Here is a 22,334-nt window from a genome sequence, read left to right as displayed (position 1 = left end):
TATTTCCCCCTTCTAGTATGTTGGGTGATTCGGTTGGAAGGGGGGGGGAGCGATTGTATCTACTGCTCTCCACACCCTAACCCTTTGAGTGGGGGGAGGTGCGTCCAAGTTTAATGCAGAAATAATAGTTTGTAAACAAAATTACCGGACTTTCTATATAATATTAGCTAATTATTGATATTGGAACCCACTATAAACAAAATCAAGTTGCAACGAGATAAAAAAAACTGTAATAGACTTTAGCAATAATATTCATTAACAAAATCTAACTCTCTACAATAACACAGCCTTTCGGTCTCACGTTCTGGAGTCGTCTCCCCTAACTAAAACCAAGTGACGACAATGCCATCAGTGTTGCATCATTCAAAACCAATCGCTAACTTCTTCCCACCGTCACCATAGAAACACACACACATTATAACAGTTAGGTTTCACTCCAACCCCAGTGGGGGTTATATGCTCTGTGTGTGTGTTTATATATAGGGTTTGTGTTTACTGGGTGTTAGGGTTAGGGTTAGGAAAACAAAGTGAGTTTAAGTTTGAGTTTAAGTTTAAGTTTAAGTTTGAGTTTAAGTTTAAGTTTAAGTTTGAGTTTAAGTTTAAGTTTAAGTTTGAGTTTAAGTTTGAGTTTAAGTTTGAGTTTAAGTTTGAGTTTAAATTTGAGTTTAAGTTTAAGTTTGAGTTTGAGTTTGAGTTTAAGTTTAAGTTTGAGTTTGAGTTTAAGTGTAAGTTTAAGTTTAAGTTTAAGTTTGAGTTTGAGTTTAAGTTTAAGTTTAAGTTTGAGTTTGAGTTTGAGTTTAAGTTTGAGTTTAAGTTTGAGTTTAAGTTTGAGTTTAAGTTTGAGTTTAAATTTGAGTTTGAGTTTAAGTTTGAGTTTGAGTTTGAGTTTAAGTGTAAGTTTAAGTTTAAGTTTGAGTTTGAGTTTGAGTTTGAGTTTAAGTTTAAGTTTAAGTTTGAGTTTAAGTTTAAGTTTGAGTTTACGTTTATGCAGCAGTTAACGCCCACAAACGGGATCAAACATAGCCTCTAAAAATGGATTGAAAAGGTCTCTTCGTTTACCGTGCACAGTTGGTTTAGTCTATCTTTGTCCTGTTCATTGGAAGCCATAAAAGACATGGCCAGCAGAAAGTCCTGAGACGGCATTGTGGTTATGTCTAGCAAGTACGTCAGAGCGGTCCTCAAACTGCACAACGGCATTTTTTCATATAGCTTCCAGGTTTTACTTAAACCTGAGAAGAAAGAAACATTGCAAGAAAAGAAAATTAAGGGAAAATAATCCTTCAGCATTTTGTTTCAGCGACTGTAGTTAGAGAGAAACGTTTTTTTTAACATTCAAAAAAAAAAAAAAAAAGGAGAAAAAGAGAAGCAGCGTTAGAGAAAGAAAGAGAGAAAAAGAGACACAGTGTTAGAGAAAGAGAGAAAAAGAGACACAGTGTTAGAGAAAGAGAGAAAAAGAGACACAGTGTTAGAGAAAAAGAGAAAAAGAGACACAGTGTTAGAGAAAGAGAGAAAAAGAGACACAGTGTTAGAGAAAGAGAGAAAAAGAGACACAGTGTTAGAGAAAGAGAGAAAAAGAAACACGTACGATAATATGGAGAAAAAGAAAGGCTGAAAGAGAGAGAGAGAGAGAAAATAGAGAAAAAAAGTGATAGAAAGAAGAAGAGAAGGAATGAAAAATCCAGACATTAGTAGAGAGTGAAAGATTCAGATACGAATGGATGTTTTATTAGGTCGATTCATTCTGACGTGGACTGTAGGCCTCTTAGGAAGAGTGGTACCACCACATACCGTTTGAAAATAGCACAGGGCTATTGAGGAGTTCTCAGGACTCTTGCAGGGGATGTGCGAATTTTTATGATCAGGCAGATATCACAACACTTTGAATTCAATTCTAAATGGATGAATGACCTTTAATGTCTGAATGTCTGCGGTTAGCGATGGACATATCACAACACTTTGAATTCAACTCTAAATGGATGAATGACCTTTAATGTCTGAATGTCTGCGGTTAGCGATGGACAAATTCTTTAAACTACAATGCAACTTAGTTAACATGATGAAATAATTACTTCTTTGTTCGAATGGCGGACTACTTGCTGGTAGTTGACGATTTCTCCAAATACCCTGAAATTAAGTGACTTCAGGAGAAAATAGCGGAATGTGTTATCAGGGCAATGGAATGTTATTTTTTGCTAGGCATGTCATCTCATCTGTCTCTGGACTTTTAAAAGTGGATAAGCGAATTTTTTTTTTTTTTTTTTCAGCCAGAAAAGAAATCACAGCATCTTTAATTAAACTATAAATTGACGACTGACCTTTAAGGTCAACGGTTTCATTCATAACATGGAGCTCGATATTTTTGTCCGGGTTTGGACAAGCAGCCACGCGCTCCAAGATGGCATCCACAGACTCCGAGGAGTTGGCTGGAAATATCCCGATATGATCACCTGGAGAGTACATCAGTTCCATAGCTCCGTGAGTGTCCAGTTTCATCAGAAACGTCTGCCGACTGAAATTGAAACAAAAACAAAAAGTTTTTTTTTTAAAAAAAAAAAAAAACGCTTTAAAGACTTTTCGAAATTAAATTTTCCTACAATTTTGAGATTCATTAAGACATTAGTGAAAATATGATTAGTTCGAACACTGCTTCGAGGCCATTACTTCCGGTAATGTAGTACTTTCCTGAAGGAATATGTAACTACCCGAGATTAGCGACGGACAAATCCCAACACTTTGAATTCAACTACAAATGGATGACTGACCTTTAATGTCTAAATGCCTGCGGTTAGCGACGGACAAATGCTTTAAAGTTCAGTGCGACCTAGTTAACATGAGGAAATAATTACTTTTTGTTTGAAAAGGCGGGAACAATGACAATTTGCTAGTAGTTGACTGTCTCTCCAAATGCATTGAAATAAAGTCACTTGAGAACAGAACAGAGGAACGTGTTATCAAGGAACTGAAAGTTTTTGGGTTTTTTTTTTTTGGCTAGATATCTGTTCCTTGACATTCGTCGTAGGTGTGCTGTGAAAGTTCGTCACCATTTTCCTTTATTTTTTTTTAAGTCGACAGACGTTTTTAGCAGGATATCAAGAGAGACGACAGTTTATTCTATTACATTATTCAACCAGCTTTTCTTCAGACGACCTTTTCTTCAGACGACCTTTTCTTCAGACGACCTTTTCTTCAGACGACCTTTTCTTCGTGTTCCCTCCCCTATTTCTTGGAAGAATTGAGTTTGAGTTTCGAGATTTTGGCACATCGGCTCCATTTAGGCCATGTCGTGCTCGTAATCCCTCAAAACACAAAATCATAAAATCTTGTGACTGATGTATGCTTTGGTCTTATATTGAAGAGGGGGTTATATCGTAAAAAAATTGGGAGGGGGTTTTAAACTCAAAATCCCCCTTGGCTATGCTCTTGTGAATTTGGGGATTGTCATTTGCATTACTTTTTGTTTTGTTTTATAGAAAAGTGGGGTTTAGCCGCAAAACCCCCATTGAAAAGGATTTAAAAATCAAACTCCCTTTGGCTGCGCTGGGGCAAGTGATGGTTTAATATTAAATTTAAAATCTCAGCTAAAATAAACAAAATAAAAGCAAAAAAATCATCCCCCCATCACTCGCAGGGGATGGGGGTGGGATTTAATTCGGGGGGGGGGGGGTGAAACCCAACCAACCTCTTTCTGGCTACGCTCATGCTCTACAGGGTTGTAGATTAGATCTATTCCTGTATAATAAGTAGATCAAGATAATAAATCTACAATGTAATTTGAATCAATAGAGATACGATTTAAAAAAAAATTAAAATGAATCAGGGATACTATTTTTTGTTTCGCATTTTAAGTAATAGGTAACTGAATGTTACCAACCCATCACTTTTGCTTTCTTCATTTCAAGACTAAATTTAATTGCTATCATGAAACAATCAACGTATAGATCTGTTTCTTAACGCTTCCGACTCTCGCTCGAGTCTCCAAGCTATGGGTGGCGGCGGGGGAGGGTCGCCCGTAATAGAAGAGGCAATCGGCGCCGCAGATAACATCCGCCGAGCTGTCGTTTTCATGCAGTGGGCGCCTTCACATTGCGGCGTGAGGGGCAATGAAACGGCAGACGCCCTCGCAAGGGAGGGTGCTTTGGCAGCCACACGCCTCGAAGCATCAAGCACGTACTTACAAGCAACGGCACAAATCCGATCACTCATTCATGAGAAGTGGTTAAAGTCCTGGGAGGAATCCGACAGAGCACGTGGTGTCTGGCAGCACGTGCGTCACCCAGATCGCGACGATCCATGGTGGCGACTGAGGAGGTCAGAGCAGTCAATAATTGCGCAGTGCAGAACGGAACACTGTCCTATTGGGGCATACTTTGCCCGGTTCCGCACGAACTTTGACTCCCGATGCCGTCACTGTGGAGAGAGCGTCGAAACAGTGTCGCACATCTTGTACGAGTGTCCCCAGCTCCGCGAGCTAAGGGGGGACCTGTCTGAGCAGTCACTCGACTTGTATGGTAGCTATGAGGCACTACGCCGAACGGCCCAGTTTCTTGCCAGAGCATTACGGGAGGACTAGTCCTTCCTGCTCTGATTTTTCAATAGGAGTTCATTTCAGGTACTTAACGCTTAGATCTGAAAGTGAATTAAAAACCCGATAAAAACGCAATCGCAAACTTTAATATGATAGGACAGGAATATGCAGGTACCGTACAAACGTGGCAACTAAATGCATGTAGGCTACAAATAAACTACTCACGGTGAGTCTGGCGACTGAAGCTGTATCCTGTCTAGTGTGGTACACGGGACAATTTTTTTACCATGAAATTTGGACAAAACTAAAAAAAACAAGAAACCGAAAAAACAAGAAAAATAAAAAAAATTACTTGAGTTTTTGGGCACATCGGCACACTTTAGGCCATGTCGGGCCCGTAATCCCTAAAAGGTTACTTCATACCACAAGAGCTAAATTTTATTTAGTTAAATTATTGAAAACAAACAAATAACAAATCTTATACGAAATGTTATTGTATTTGTAATTGTAGTGTGGATCAGTCATGTTATTAAATTTGCAATGCATTTTGACAAACAATAATAAATCTGTGTGATTGGAAATATTTTACCATTTTGTTGTTTAGCGTACTCGCTTTACTATGGTCCATCCTATTAGCTGTCTGGACTATTTGTGAAAGGGGCTGAGTAAGAAAAGAGTTACGCCTGTCAATACTTTTTTTGTTAGATGTTTATTTCTAAATTACTTCCAGTTATTTTTTTTTAAAATTATTGTAACGTTTACCTTCTGGTTTCATGATATCAGCCACACATTATATCCCTTACTGTGTTTTATTTCTCAACCATACTTTATCTCCCTTACTGTATTTTATTTCTCAACCACAAATTATCTCCCTTACTGTATTTTATTTCTCAACCATACTTTATCTCCCTTACTGTATTTTATTTCTCAACCACACATTATCTCCCTTACTGTATTTTATTTCTCAACCACATATTATCTCCTTTACTTAGACTTAGACATGGGTCCTCCCGCGCCGTTCGGCGCATTGGGCGGCAAGCTGTCTCCATAAAGATCTGTCGTTGGCAATGTCTGAAGCCTCCTCCCACCTGGTGTCCAGTGTTCTGAGGCCCTCCATGAAGGTGTGTCGCCAAGTAATACGAGGACGTCCCTGTTTGCGCTTTCCTCGTATTGGCTTCCATGTTAACGAAACTCTTGGTGTGCGTAATTCATTTTGACGTAGAACATGCCCCGCAAACCTCATACGAAGCTCTGTCACAACCTCACTAAGTGTTCGACTCCCAGTTCGGCAAAAGATTTCCTTGTTTGAGACCCGATCTGTGCAACTCCCAAAATCGGTCTCAGCCATCTTTTATCTCCCTTACTGTCTTCAGGTAATGGGCAATTAAATTTAAACCGCAACTTTTACTTTTTATGTTTATTGAGAGAAAATAGACTGAAAGTGTTCTGTTATCACACAGAATTAAATAAAATACTGTTGACATTAATAATAACAATTAATAAACATAAACTTTGTATTGATATTAGTAGACATTAAAGACCAGGGGCGGACTGGCTATATGAGCATTCGGGCTAATGGCCGGTAGGCCGGTACTCAATAGGGCTGAAGGGACCACCTAAAGGGCTCAATGAATGCCAGTAAATTGCTTTAAGATTGTATAATATTCTCTTTAGAAGCACTTGGACCGTTTTGACTTTTATACACTTTAGAGTCTAAGACTAATCTAAGGCATTGTTGTTATTATAGCTTTTATATAGCGCTACTTTCATGCTTATAGCATGCTCAGAGCGCTTTTGGTCCAATCTCATTTGTGGACCAGTGGGGGGGGGGGGGGAGGGGGCATGTTTCCGTGCTGCCTTTAGGCGCTCAGTAAACGCAACTCTGCCTGAGTCGGGTGTCGAAACCTCGAGCCCCCTTCTAGGTAGCCAAGCCAAGCCAAGCTCAAGCGCACTTGGCCTCTCGACCACGCTTCTTCTTTTAGTAGAAGTCAACTTTTTATACGTACATACGGTCTGAAAGGGGGAACTTTACTTTTGGATATCATTTAACAACTAAGGTGGGGGGGGGGGGGGGTAAAAATACAATTGTTACAATTTGTTACAAGGGTTGGGAGGGCCCTAAAGATTTGTTACATAAGCAAACATAAATATTCAAATTTAAAACTTTTTAGGCAGGTTTGTCATTTAGACTCTCGTGTTTATATTTGTGTTGGCATAAAGGCGCCTACATTATGTTTTTTAACAGGGTTCTATAAATTATTTTATTATTACTATTTACAGGTACAGTGGTCCCTTGACTACGCGGTTCCGACTTTCGAGGAACTTTAGTCCGACTTCGGTCTCGTCATTTCCATCGATACCATGAGGAACAATGTGATTTGGGAAAATAATAAATAATTGTTTTGTAAAATTTGAACTACTCTACCTGGGAAGGAAGTAGTGACTTTTTAATTTTTTTTAAATGAATTGAATCAATTGAATTAAACATTTACGTAACGCCTCAACGTTTAAACAAATAACTTACTTTCGCACAAATCCTGCTTTGAGGTGTTAGAACTGATAGTGACTTTAAATTTATCAGGAGCCCAGAAACTGTTGCCGATATTGCGAGCGTCTGTACTGAGGTTCAAATCCAGACAGAATGCTTTACACGAAGACTAGAAGACAAAAAGTAGATATGATCAATTGGTCGTACATTTAATTGATTGTGTTTGTATTTATTATGGCTGTACAAATATCAGAGGTTCTCTTTCAGACCTTGCTATCTATTGGGGAGACATTGTAAAGGTCATCTGTTTCTGTGGCCCACGGTTAACGAGGTTGTCATGTGGCCAGCAGAACGAGCAACTGCCTTTACTTTTTTCCAAACTAATGTAGAAATCTTTGAATTTAATACAAATCTGTTGTAAATATTTTATGTTCACAATTCTTTGACCTATCACAAATCAAACCTTCGCAGACAATCCCCAGGACAAAGCCCATTACCTTTCCAGGTCGCCATTATCAAACAGTGTTTTTAAGTTGTGTGCTCTAAAATATTTCCCCCTAATATCCTGGCATCTGGTGCAGTCAATGAGGATATGTTCCACAGGGAGACGAGAGTCACAGTACTCACAAAGTTCGGGCTCCTCTCTCTTCAGCACAAAGGAGTGCGTGATGTAGGTGCGGCCAATTCTAAGCCTGAACATGGTCGTGCTACCACGCCTTCTCAGACCTTTAGATGTGGGCCGCCATCTGACATCCGCCACAATCTGCCTGAGTTTATTGTGGGTCTCAGCCTCCCATCGACCCTGCCACTCTCGATAGGTGGCAGAGGCAATACTCTGTCTCAGGTCCGAGCAGGGAATTATTATTATTATTATTGTGAATGTAACGAATAGAAATCAAAACCGTTTGACCAATCATGATAAAGCTTAGCATAGATGTTCCATAGATTATGGCAGAGACAGTAGTATGTGTTGAATGTCCCTCCCACAACCGAAAGTAGACACTAAAAGTTCACGAAACTTTTTAACCAATTGGGTTAACCTTTTTTTTTTCATATTACTTTTTATTAGATATGAATATGATGACTGAAAATGAAACCCATTTACACACACTACTTTTATTTTCGTGTTTACAGACTCGATGTCCGCTCCAGAGGCCTTAGAGCGTCTAGAAGAAGATTTCAAAAGGGTAAAAGACCTACTCACGGTCGGGGAGCGTCTTCTACAATTAGGTTTGATCATTACCTTGCAATGGGTGCCCGCCCATTGTGGCGTGGGATTCTTCGGATAAGGGCCGTAAGCTCTACAGGGAATGAGTAGACCAGACAAAAATGTCACGTGGTGGCAACTCAATCGTGCGGAACAGGCCGCCCTAGCCCAGTTCCGAGTCGTTCACTGCCCAGTGGACCTCATTCACCAATCGTAAACAAACAACATTTAGCCACGTGGTGCTCTATCTCTTCTATATAATTTACGATCTCATGTTTAACTCATGATGGTTGTCACGTGACAGTTTTTTCCGTTGTTTTATCAATAAGATCACGTGACTAAATGTTTTTTTGTTTACGATTGGTGAATGAGGTCCATAGTTGCTTACTTCAGACGGTTTCGAGAAAATTGTAAAATGTTTTACATAATTCGGATGTTCCTTCAGAGTTGAAGATAGTTTACTTCCTAGTCCAAACCTCCCGCAGGACGACGGGGGATGGGAGCGGGCAGGGTTTGAACCCTCGACCGTCGATAAATCCGAACGACAGTCCAGCGAGCAAACCGCACGACCAAGCAGCCATTACGACACACGTCGCCGCCACTGCATGGAGGACGACGAAACAATAGACCACATTCTTTACGAATGCAGAGTTCTGCACGTAAGGCGATTGGGACAAGGATTAGATAGAGAGAGAACTGATTCATGGCCGACACAAATGCTGTCCTTGTACGGGGACAAGGCGACCTTAACACTCACTGCTCACTTCCTTTCACGTGCTCTAAGGGAGTAATGCTCAGCATGGTTCGCTCCCAATGGAGTTTCTGATTCGGAGTAAGTGGTTGCGACACAAGCCTAGTTTTTACAGATCACATTCAGCAGCTTATATACAATAATTCAATTGGTTTTTAATTATTAATACTAATTGTTTCATTTCTCCCAGATCAGTGTGCGCGTGTGTGTGTGTGGGGGAAGGGGGGTGGAAGTGATCGAGTGAGCAGAAGGAACTGTAATAACATCTACTCTTTTCTTTTTTTTAAATCTGATACAACATCGAACGTATTCGATCATATTTCATTTTAATGAACACAAGAATAGTAAGATCTAGTGCAAAGTCCTAGATTTGGTAGAAACTGACCCCCCCCCCCCAAAAAAAAAAAAAAATCTAATTGTATCCTAAAATTAACATGGCTTTTCCTTAAGAAAATGTGCATCGTTCATTATTATCGGTCCTTGTAAATAGTTTGATGGCGTCATCAGTTTGTGGATAGCTTAATGACGTCATCAGATTTGTGTATATCCCCGAAACGTACTTCCGGGACTCCATATTAAACTTTGCTCACCTTGTAGATACGCTCCGACCATTTTCTGAAGCTGTACTCCTGCTTACACAGGGCGTCCCCTGTGGCGATAGGTAGGAGCCTCTCGGCGCCCAGCGCTTCGAAAAGATTATCAACGTAATAACCAAAGGCGGCGAACTGAGGGTAGGCTTTGGACCCCAGACCAAACACTGAGAACCTGTTTGTAATAGTCACGAAATAAGACGTATCAAATAATTATAATCTCTTAGTTTTGTACCTATAGGCTGAAACCCCACCTAGAGCTAAAAATAGCTGATTAAAGTTTTAAGGAAGATATAAAGTCGATATGGTTGTTACAGCAGAGGCGTAGTGAAGGGGGAAGGGGCACCATGCCCAGGGCGCTATCCTCAGGGGGGAGGGGGGGGGGTTTGTGCCACACACAAAGAGGCTCTTATATATGTTCATTGTAAATGGGGGAGGGGGGGGGCGTCAATAAAGTACCATGCCCAGGACGCACGTGTCGCTCACTGCGCCTCTGGGTTGAAGATTACAATTCTAACTCCTATGTGATTGTTGAAAATTTGGATACCTAAAAGCTGAAATAGAAAAAAAAAAAAAAAAAAAGAGTCATCTTTCAAGGTAGATGGAAAGGTTCCAACGAAAATCTGACTGGAGAAAGTAAAAGAGTGGACCGACCTTCTCTCGTGTAGGACAGCTCTGCTGACCTGGGAAAATGGAGGGATTTGGTAACGCGAACTGTCACAGCGCCCCCTACGAAGAAGGCCAAGGGACAGATGATGATGATGATGGCGGATCCAGGAAGGGGGCGGTAGGGGCGATCACCCAATCTACACAATTTGTGTACAAAATTATTTCTTTATTATAATTATAATAATAATAAGGCTTGCCTTCAAGTCCCAAGATTTATAAAGATTGCAGTATTTCCGTTGCCCCAGCTGTGACCTACTTATTTCCAGGCATACGTTTTTCTTAAGAATATATACATTAATTATTTACATTTTAAGAAGGGAATATATATATTCTTAAGAATATATATATATATTAATTATTGACATTTTAACATTTTTGATAGGTGTCATATTATGTCACCATCCCGCTCAGGTCGGGTGTTGGGAGGGGGGGGGATTTAATTTTTTTTGCCGATATCTATAGTTATCAGCTAGTTACTGATACATTAACCTTTTTTCTTATATTTTCCATCCTTACCGATGGTATATTGGTCGATTCAGTGAATGGGTTGGGCGATTGCATCTAGTCCAGAATTTGCACAATGGACCTCATTCACCCATCGTAAACAAACAACATTTAGCCACGTGATAATATTGATAAAACAATGAAAAAAAAAACGTATCACGTGATAGCCTTGGTGTATTACGTAACTTATAAGTTATCTTCTTAAAATCGAGTTCCCCCCCCCCTCCTTTAACAGCTAATGTCACATACAACCAGTAGTAATAAATAACTATAAAATGAAGAGTTGATATACCGATTCAATTCTTCCGCTACATTCCCTTCTCCGACTTTTAAAACAGGATAGTCGGATATGTTGGGGGCGCGGCGGTCGAAGGGTAAAGCTCTTCCGCACCTGAGGTCCTGGGTTCGAATCCCGGTGAAGACTGGGATTTTTAAGGGCGGCCCTGAGTCCACCCAACTCTAATGGGTACCTGATTTTAGTTGGGGAAAATAAATGCTGTTTGTCGTTGTGCTGGCCACATGACACCCTGCTTGTTAACCGTTGGCCATAGAAACAGATGACCTTAACATCATCTGCCCCATAGATTGCAAGGGCTGAAAGGAAAGGGGATACTTTACTTTTGGAGGCTCAATGGCTGAGCGGTAAAGTGTTTGGCTTCCAAACCGGGAGTTCCGGGTTCGAATCCTAATTAATTTGGTTTTTATTTGGACGCCTCTGAGTCCACCTAGCTGTAATGGGTGCCTGACATTAGTTAGGGAAAAGTAAAGGTTGTGCTGGCCACAAGACACCCTCGTAAAACGTAGGCCACAGAAACAGATGACCTTTACATCTTCTGCCCTATAGATCACAAGGTCTAAAAGGGAGAACTTATATATAGCGACCTTTTTTTTTTAATGATTTAAATAAAGACTTTGTTTTGGAAAATGTAGAATTCATAAAAAACTTTTATAAGTATAACAAATGAGATTACTTTTGATCCCAAATAAATTTTTTCCAACCTTTTCTGAATCGTGAATCTTTCTACTTTAATAAACAACTATTACTCTCATTCATAACGTACACAAATTCAAACTCATTAAAATGCACAAAATTAAGAGTAAAAGTCAACTATCTTTTTGTTGTTTGCTCCTGGTTACTATTTTGAGGCGCGGACAATAGAAAAAAAACTACAATTAAGTTGATTGATTTGATTTGATTTTGATTTTAGGCACATCGGCACAATTTAGGCCATGTTCAAAGAACACAATTATTTATTACTAAAGAAGTTCAACATCGCTAAACCTAGAGCACGTCTTGACCAAAGCAATCGTACAATGGGTGTCCTAGACCCAGCCACCTGGGAGACAGAGGCACACCACAGAGCATCATGGCGTCGCGCTGTGAAAACTGGCGCACAGGTTTCTGAGGAAAAGAGAACAACGCTGGCAGAAGAAAAACGCCAGAGAAGAAAAGCAAGGCAAACGACACTAGCTCCAGCTGGAATAACCTGCCCAGTGTGCAGGCGAACATTCCGGGCTCACATAGGTCTCACCAGCCACATGAGGAGGCGTAGAACCCCAGTGCAAGGCCCTTAGCCCCCTGGATGACAAAAAGGGGTCATCATCGAACCACGATGGACGAACTATATATTATATATATTACCTATATATTTCCGTTCAAAGTTTTTTTTATTGCACCGTCGACTCATTAAGGAAATCCTCGATTATTCCGAACTTCTACACCTCCAACTACAGAGTCATGACAGAATATAAAAAGAATTGTTAGGCCAGCCTATTGTTTTTCAAAAAATGTATCCTACCCAGAAAGTATATATGCAAGTTCTGTTGTGTATGACTGTACACAATGTGGGATATTTGTCCAATTTTTGTCTTTTATAAAAGTGATTTAATGAAACTGTAACCTTGTCTCGAAGAACTAAGTTATTTAATAACATTTACAGTCAGATTAAAACATGAAGGTTTTCCATTGCATTTAACCTCATGTATTATAAAGTTCTGCTCCGCTACTAATGGACTAAAGAACCGATGTAAATGATACTACGCAATAAGTATTAAATATTAACTCTTGCACACCTAACTGACGATACCAACGTTGATCTGACCCCACTCAATTAAATTAAATTTTGGATTTACAAACTTTGTGTTATATAAAAAGAGCAAGCACTCTTGTATAATTGCATACAAAAAAGTTATCGAACTTTGATCATAACAGGGGAGTGAAACACGAATGAGCAAAATACATAACACTATTGGAACGTGGGAAATAAGTAAGGAAAGATAAGAGTTAAAGACAATTTAGTTTCGCTGAAGATTATTTTTCATGAATTTATATTTGGTCTAAGAATTTCAAGAGAACCTAAATCAAGAAGATGCAATATTACGTCAAATGGAGCTCCTCTACTGTAATATTTTTTTTTTTTTTTCATATAAAACTATGCAAGGAAACATTTTGTTATCCTACATACGGCAAGATATCCTCCGTACAACTGACTGTAGTGGTTTAGATTTCAAAACACGCGGAGGACCACATAGCTTATCATTCATGTGACTACAGACTGTCACAAAAGTTCCATGACTGCGTTCAAGTGTCAATATTTTGTAAATATATGCCACATAAAAGTAAAAAGGCGTGGTGCTTAGCACGATTTGAGCTTGACTAGGAACGGAAAAACTAAATACTGTCAATCTTCCATAACAAAGTTTAGACAGCGAAATGTGAACATTAATTAGTTAATTAATTATAGCTTTTATATATCGTAATATTCATGCTTATAGCATGCTCAGAGTGCTATGGTCCAATCTCATTTGTGGACCTGTGGGGGAGAGGGGGTATCTGAGAGAAGGTTTTACCGTGCTGGCGCTCAGAAAACACAACTCTGCTCAAGTCGGGTGTCGTACCTCGAGCCCCCTTCATAGCCAAGCCAAGTTCAAGCTTACTTAGCCTCTCGACCACGCATCGAAATAGCAGGTGGTTTGAGTTTGAGATTTTGGCACTGCGGCACACTTTAGGCCATGTCGTGCCCGTAATCCCTTAAAGGTTTTTCTTTGATCACAGATCTTCTATTAAGAGGAATGATTTAAATATTAATTGGCAAACAAAAAATATATCGCGACGATGACAGGTGAGATTTTAAAGATTTCAAACAACAATCTTATCTGCTTCTTATCTTATCTTATATAATACAGAAGTTACTTCAAAAAAGAAGATGATTACGTCCTACGCGTCATGCATTTAGTCATGCATATTAATCAATGACTTAAATTCTGCCAAGTCACTGGTTTTCCAGGCTGGCTCAGGCAACCCATTCCATGCTCTAATAGCACTAGGGAAGAAGGAGAATTTGTACAAATATGTCCTAGCATAAGGAGTGAGAAATGTGCCTTTATCTTTGTGTCTTTTATTCGGTTTTGTTTTTGTATTTGAAAATTATGGTTGAATGTTTTATGCATAATTGTTACTTTACTTCTAATGTATTATAATGATAGCCTGATAGTTTCACGGAAAATTAGAGTGGAGATAGTGTTCTGTTCTCATAGATTAATAAAGACTGTAGTCAATGAAATATAATAGTTAAGTAATGTTGATGGAAGTAAACAGTAAAAGCCTTCTATTACGTCACATTCTTTCAAGCATTTTTCATAAAAACAATCACAGCACATAATTACGTAATATAAACATATTAGCACATACAGTAAGACTTTTGTGCTATTTACCCATGTTTTCAATTTGCTTTTCAATGTGTATTCTAAAGAAACAAAACCAAACTAGCAACTTAAATAGAACGCCAATGTTAACAATTATCTGAAATAATTATTTCTAAATATTCCAATAATAGCTTGTAAAATTTCAGTTTTCCTAATTTTATTCCTTTATTTTAAATTATTATTATTCATTTTATGGCCCATCGAAAATTCTCAATTAAGTTTATGGCCCACTCCGAAAAAAACGTTTGCCCATAACTGCAGTAGACACATAATATAGTCAAGGTCCACTATAAAGCCAGTTTGTACCTGAAGTTTGAAAACCGAGCAGGCTCGTCAAAAAGGGATGGTCTTTGTCGTTTGGACGGCTTGGGAAATGTCAGTGTTCCATGGCTTTTCCTGTAGTTAAACTTTTGTATAGACTTAAAGTCTTCCAGTTTACTGAGTCGTAAAAAAAAGAAATTATTTTTTACAAAATAATGAAAACAAGATTACAAAGAGAGTTTGTGCTATCACAGAAAACTCAGAGGCGGCCCCCTTTGAATTCACCCATGGACCAGCAATATTCAAGCCATGGTCTTGTCTTTATCGTTTAAAATAATACAATTTCAAAAAACGTATTTGGCGTTATTTTTCACTTAAAAGAAAATAGGACAACACTTCGTCAATAGTAAGACTCTTCTAACTTTTCGCGTCGCATGAGGTTTGCGGGACATGTCCTACGTCAAAATGAAGTACGCATACCAAGAGTTGCGATGACATTGAGGCCAATACGAGGAAAGCGCAAACAGGGACGTCCTCGTATAACTTGGCGCCACACCTTCATGGAGGACCTCAGAACAGCGGACACCAGGTTGGAGGAGGCTTCAGACATTGCCAGTGAATGCGGGAGGACCTAAGTCTAAGTAAGTCTAAATCTAACTTTTCATGATATAAAAATTTCAAATAGTGCGCCCTTGAAAGCAGAGGTGCGTTAACTAATCACCTATGGACAGCACAGAACCGCATTGTTTTACTCCACCAAAAGTTAAGTTTGCATGAAACGCAAAACAATTTATTTAAAGAGCGTGTATGATTGTTCCAAATTTCAAGCTGCTATCTATCATAGTTACCGGCACCTATTTATTACAAGAAAAATCATCTAATTGTTTAGAGCTTGATGCATAGATGACAGCGATATTAAGATTATCTTTTTCTTTCATATAGGAGAGAAATTAAGGCATTTTTGTTTGTATAAAATTGGACTATAGAAAATTTCTGACATACATGAGACAAAAAAAATGAAACATGAAACCGTGTCATTAATCATAACTATGTAACTATGATAGATAGCAGCTTGAAATTTTAATCAGTAGCCCATGTCAATCAATGAGTTAGTAAATAAATAGCAAATATATTTTTAAATAGGCCACTGATACTTTTACCATTGTGACCTTAGATGCAATATTTTCTTAGCACCAATGCGCGAATCTATGAATGAAGCTTGAATTATTATTGTGACCTTTTTAAAAATCTTACCTTCCCTGATTTTTTTCATTTAAAAAGTGGTGTAAATTTATGAAAAGACTGCTTGCATTGTTTATTTTAAAAATTAAATCGTTCGTCTTTGTATAGAAAAAAAAAGTAGCCGTTACATCAGAACTTTGAAAGATTTTCAATATATTTTTTTAGTTTAAGAGATCTAAACGGGACGGACGGACAGACAGACTACACAAAACTATTTAAATAGCAGTATCAATATTTTAAGAACGAGCAAGGAGAGTTTAAAAAAAAACAAAACAGATCTTTCTAAATCCGAGGATTAAAGCCTCTCGTTGTCCCAACGTGGCGCCTCGATGGGAAACCCCATGTTCTGTGGATGCAGATAGACTAATGAGGTAGCGAAAACTGGTCCCGACTGGTTAACTCTGGGAACCAATACTTTCAATGTCTGTCTGGTAGAACGTCTGCACACGTCATTTCTCCAACAACCGTTCTCGAATCAAGTTGAAACTTTACAGAATTATTTATAGTACCTAACACAATATAAAGGAAAGATTACTCTGTTAACTAATCGTTCGAAATTAATCATTTTATTTGGTATCAAATTCTGTAATTTCTTCACTTAAACGATTATTTCCGGGCCATAAAAGGGATTCTGGGTCATCAGATTTAACTAGTGGAAATACCTTGTTGATGTCTAAGAGCTGAGCCGAAGGCTCTTCGAGCTCTAAGTTTGAAAAAAAACCTGTTTGGACGTCCAGCCGAACAGTAAAAAAAAACAAACCTGTGGGAACACAGTTCTGTTTGAGAGGGACCCGAGTCAATGCCTATGTAAAACATTGCTGTTTCCAATGCCTTTGGCCCCGACGCATGCTTGGCTGCACATGGCCGAAGGCCGAGGGCACCGGGAGCCACCGTCATTTTCCTTCGTTGTACCAAGCTAGCTGTGCGGGATCCGCCATTTATGTAACGGTCCCTTTGAGGAACAGCGCATGGATTGGTGACGTGTTCGTGGGGACTTTGTTACAACCCCGCCCGTGCAAGGGGTGGACTCTCGTCTACCCGTGGGCATCCCCACGGGAGTCTGTGTTGCTACCCATTTCGCCTAGCCACTTCCTCAAATGGCCGTTTCCACGCGGGCGCCACGATGAGGCAGGGCAGCGTGCCCGCGGTGGAAATACCAAGACATAGTCTAGTTCATAGCAACGATTCTTTGTATTATTTCAATTTTTATATTCAAATTTGTTTTAAGTTCCTTTTTATTTCTAACGCATCTCTGGATCCCTTATCTTATTGGGCTCGGCAGCAGTTAACTCTCTCTCGCCATAGTCGCTAAGTCACAGTACTAAGTGAAGCTTTTGCGGTAGAATCAGTTCAGCCAATGCATTCAGTCTATGGCATTTTACGTCTCGAGAGTCGATATTTTTTTCCTTTTGTAACAGTCAGTATTAATGTCTGTTAATACAGTCATTAAGTACAGTCATTAAATACAGTCATTAAGTACAGTCATTAAATACAGTCATTAAGTACAGTCATTAAGTACAGTCATTAAGTACAGTCATTAAGTACAGTCATTAAATACAGTCATTAAGTACAGTCATTAAATACAGTCATTAAATACAGTCATTAAGTACAGTCATTAAGTACAGTCATTAAGTACAGTCATTAAATACAGTCATTAAATACAGTCATTAAGTACAGTCATTAAGTACAGTCATTAAATACAGTCATTAAGTACAGTCATTAAGTACAGTCATTAAGTACAGTCATTAAATACAGTCATTAAGTACAGTCATTAAGTACAGTCATTAAATACAGTCATTAAATACAGTCATTAAGTACAGTCATTAAATACAGTCATTAAATACAGTCATTAAATACAGTCATTAAGTACAGTCATTAAGTACAGTCATTAAATACAGTCATTAAATACAGTCATTAAATACAGTCATTAAATACAGTCATTAAGTACAGTCATTAAATACAGTCATTAAGTACAGTCATTAAGTACAGTCATTAAGTACAGTCATTAAGTACAGTCATTAAGTACAGTCATTAAATACAGTCATTAAGTACAGTCATTAAATACAGTCATTAAATACAGTCATTAAGTACAGTCATTAAGTACAGTCATTAAGTAAAGTCATTAAATACAGTCATTAAATACAGTCATTAAGTACAGTAATTAAATACAGTAATTAAATACAGTCATTAAGTACAGTCATTAAGTACAGTCATTAAATACAGTCATTAAATACAGTCATTAAATACAGTCATTAAGTACAGTCATTAAATACAGTCATTAAATACAGTCATTAAATACAGTCATTAAGTACAGTCATTAAATACAGTCATTAAATACAGTCATTAAATACAGTCATTAAGTACAGTCATTAAGTACAGTCATTAAATACAGTCATTAAATACAGTCATTAAATACAGTCATTAAGTACAGTCATTAAATACAGTCATTAAGTACAGTCATTAAGTACAGTCATTAAGTACAGTCATTAAATACAGTCATTAAGTACAGTCATTAAATACAGTCATTAAATACAGTCATTAAATACAGTCATTAAATACAGTCATTAAGTACAGTCATTAAGTACAGTCATTAAATACAGTCATTAAATACAGTCATTAAGTACAGTCATTAAGTACAGTCATTAAGTACAGTCATTAAATACAGTCATTAAATACAGTCATTAAGTACAGTCATTAAATACAGTCATTAAGTACAGTCATTAAGTACAGTCATTAAGTACAGTCATTAAATACAGTCATTAAATACAGTCATTAATTACAGTCATTAAGTACAGTCATTAAGTACAGTCATTAAGTACAGTCATTAAATACAGTCATTAAATACAGTCATTAAGTACAGTCATTAAATACAGTCATTAAGTACAGTCATTAAATACAGTCATTAAGTACAGTCATTAAATACAGTCATTAAGTACAGTCATTAAATACAGTCATTAAATACAGTCATTAAGTACAGTCATTAAGTACAGTCATTAAGTACAGTCATTAAGTACAGTCATTAAATACAGTCATTAAGTACAGTCATTAAATACAGTCATTAAATACAGTCATTAAGTACAGTCATTAAGTACAGTCATTAAATACAGTCATTAAATACAGTCATTAAGTACAGTCATTAAGTACAGTCATTAAATACAGTCATTAAGTACAGTCATTAAGTACAGTCATTAAGTACAGTCATTAAATACAGTCATTAAGTACAGTCATTAAGTACAGTCATTAAATACAGTCATTAAATACAGTCATTAAGTACAGTCATTAAATACAGTCATTAAATACAGTCATTAAATACAGTCATTAAGTACAGTCATTAAATACAGTCATTAAATACAGTCATTAAATACAGTCATTAAATACAGTCATTAAGTACAGTCATTAAATACAGTCATTAAGTACAGTCATTAAGTACAGTCATTAAGTACAGTCATTAAGTACAGTCATTAAGTACAGTCATTAAATACAGTCATTAAGTACAGTCATTAAATACAGTCATTAAATACAGTCATTAAGTACAGTCATTAAGTACAGTCATTAAGTAAAGTCATTAAATACAGTCATTAAATACAGTCATTAAGTACAGTAATTAAATACAGTAATTAAATACAGTAATTAAGTACAGTCATTAAGTACAGTCATTAAATACAGTCATTAAATACAGTCATTAAATACAGTCATTAAGTACAGTCATTAAATACAGTCATTAAATACAGTCATTAAATACAGTCATTAAGTACAGTCATTAAATACAGTCATTAAATACAGTCATTAAATACAGTCATTAAGTACAGTCATTAAGTACAGTCATTAAATACAGTCATTAAATACAGTCATTAAATACAGTCATTAAGTACAGTCATTAAATACAGTCATTAAGTACAGTCATTAAGTACAGTCATTAAGTACAGTCATTAAATACAGTCATTAAGTACAGTCATTAAATACAGTCATTAAATACAGTCATTAAATACAGTCATTAAATACAGTCATTAAGTACAGTCATTAAGTACAGTCATTAAATACAGTCATTAAATACAGTCATTAAGTACAGTCATTAAGTACAGTCATTAAGTACAGTCATTAAATACAGTCATTAAATACAGTCATTAAGTACAGTCATTAAATACAGTCATTAAGTACAGTCATTAAGTACAGTCATTAAGTACAGTCATTAAATACAGTCATTAAATACAGTCATTAATTACAGTCATTAAGTACAGTCATTAAGTACAGTCATTAAATACAGTCATTAAATACAGTCATTAAGTACAGTCATTAAATACAGTCATTAAATACAGTCATTAAGTACAGTCATTAAGTACAGTCATTAAGTACAGTCATTAAATACAGTCATTAAATACAGTCATTAAGTACAGTCATTAAGTACAGTCATTAAATACAGTCATTAAGTACAGTCATTAAATACAGTCATTAAGTACAGTCATTAAATACAGTCATTAAGTACAGTCATTAAATACAGTCATTAAATACAGTCATTAAGTACAGTCATTAAATACAGTCATTAAATACAGTCATTAAGTACAGTCATTAAATACAGTCATTAAATACAGTCATTAAGTACAGTCATTAAGTACAGTCATTAAATACAGTCATTAAATACAGTCATTAAGTACAGTCACTAAATACAGTCATTAAATACAGTCATTAAATACAGTCATTAAGTACAGTCATTAAGTACAGTCATTAAATACAGTCATTAAATACAGTCATTAAGTACAGTCATTAAATACAGTCATTAAATACAGTCATTAAGTACAGTCATTAAGTACAGTCATTAAGTACAGTCATTAAATACAGTCATTAAATACAGTCATTAAGTACAGTCATTAAGTACAGTCATTAAATACAGTCATTAAGTACAGTCATTAAATACAGTCATTAAGTACAGTCATTAAATACAGTCATTAAGTACAGTCATTAAATACAGTCATTAAATACAGTCATTAAGTACAGTCATTAAATACAGTCATTAAATACAGTCATTAAGTACAGTCATTAAATACAGTCATTAAATACAGTCATTAAGTACAGTCATTAAGTACAGTCATTAAGTACAGTCATTAAATACAGTCATTAAATACAGTTATTAAGTACAGTCATTAAGTACAGTCATTAAGTACAGTCATTAAATACAGTCATTAAGTACAGTCACTAAATACAGTCATTAAATACAGTCATTAAATACAGTCATTAAATACAGTCATTAAGTACAGTCATTAAGTACAGTCATTAAATACAGTCATTAAATACAGTCATTAAGTACAGTCATTAAATACAGTCATTAAATACAGTCATTAAATACAGTCATTAAATACAGTCATTAAGTACAGATTTAGTATCATATTAGAAAAAACACAACGATGTTTACCTTTCATTTGAAGCCGTTGATCTGTACATTTGTAAATTTTTAACAAACTCCTATAATAAATAAATATTACATTAGCTTTATGTCACAGATCCAATGGTCACCGTGTTTTACGTTACACATGGGCGTAGCCAGGGAATGGGGGTTCAACCCCCCCACCTCCCAAGAGGGGGAGGTGGAATTTTACGACTGATTTTTTATTTGATTTTGATTATTTTAGGTGAGATTTCAATGTTAAACCATCATTTGCTCCAGCGCAGCGAAAGGGGGTTTTGAGTTTTAAATCCCCTATCCAGAGGTTTTGAGGTTTAAACCCATCTTCTATAAAACGAACAATAATACAAACGAAAGTCAACAACTTTCATGAGCGTAGCCAAGGGGAGATTCTGAGTTTAAAACCCCTTACGAATTTTTTTTACAAAGATAGAACCCCCTCTTCACTATAAGACTAAAGCATTCAGCAGTTACCAGATAATATGAGCGTATCCAAGAGGTGTTTTATGTTTAAAAATCCCCTCCAGAGAATTTTATGTTAAAGCCCCATCCAGAGGTTTTGGGTTTGTTTAAAAAAAAAAACTCCATAGATTTTTTAATTTAAAACCCCAAACAGATAATTTTGACGATAAAACTTTCCTGTTGTATATGAAATCTAAAGCAAATTATAGTCATCTAATTTCAAGAGCGTAGCCAAGAGAGGTTACACATTTCTACCAGTCTATATGCCCCATTCATAAACTGCAGTGAATAGTCATCTGCCGAAATTGAAAAAACACTAAATGTGGCTCAACAAAGATGGCTAAGACGGCTTTTAGGAGTGCGTTATAAAGATCGGGTCTCATTCAAGGAAATCATATGCCGAACTGGGATTCGACCCCTCAGTAAGGTTGTGACAGAGCGTCGCATGAGATTTGAGGGACATGTTCTCCGACAAAATGAATTACGCATACTAAGAGTTGCGATGACATGGAGGCCATTACGAGGAAAGCGC

The 22,334-nt window shown here is 36.9% G+C and overlaps 1 protein-coding gene across 2 annotated transcripts in view; it reads right to left on the bottom strand.

Moving 5' to 3' along the window:
• Nucleotides 1-22,334, bottom strand: part of LOC129921988 (nitric oxide synthase-like) — a 74,824-nt gene that overhangs the window by 26,556 nt on the left and 25,934 nt on the right. For both annotated transcript variants that reach the window (XM_056005603.1, XM_056005602.1), the window contains exons 14-20: nucleotides 21,350-21,399; nucleotides 14,746-14,877; nucleotides 9,562-9,736; nucleotides 7,050-7,182; nucleotides 4,751-4,829; nucleotides 2,316-2,509; nucleotides 1,060-1,229 (exon numbers count right to left, since the gene is read on the bottom strand). In XM_056005603.1, the coding sequence (XP_055861578.1) occupies nucleotides 1,060-1,229; nucleotides 2,316-2,509; nucleotides 4,751-4,829; nucleotides 7,050-7,182; nucleotides 9,562-9,736; nucleotides 14,746-14,877; nucleotides 21,350-21,399 (933 nt within the window). The remainder of the gene's footprint in view (nucleotides 1-1,059; nucleotides 1,230-2,315; nucleotides 2,510-4,750; nucleotides 4,830-7,049; nucleotides 7,183-9,561; nucleotides 9,737-14,745; nucleotides 14,878-21,349; nucleotides 21,400-22,334) is intronic.

This window comes from Biomphalaria glabrata, chromosome 12 (genome assembly GCF_947242115.1).
Source record: "Biomphalaria glabrata chromosome 12, xgBioGlab47.1, whole genome shotgun sequence".
Lineage (NCBI taxonomy): Eukaryota > Metazoa > Mollusca > Gastropoda > Planorbidae > Biomphalaria > Biomphalaria glabrata.
This window is presented reverse-complemented; position numbering and strand designations above follow the sequence as displayed.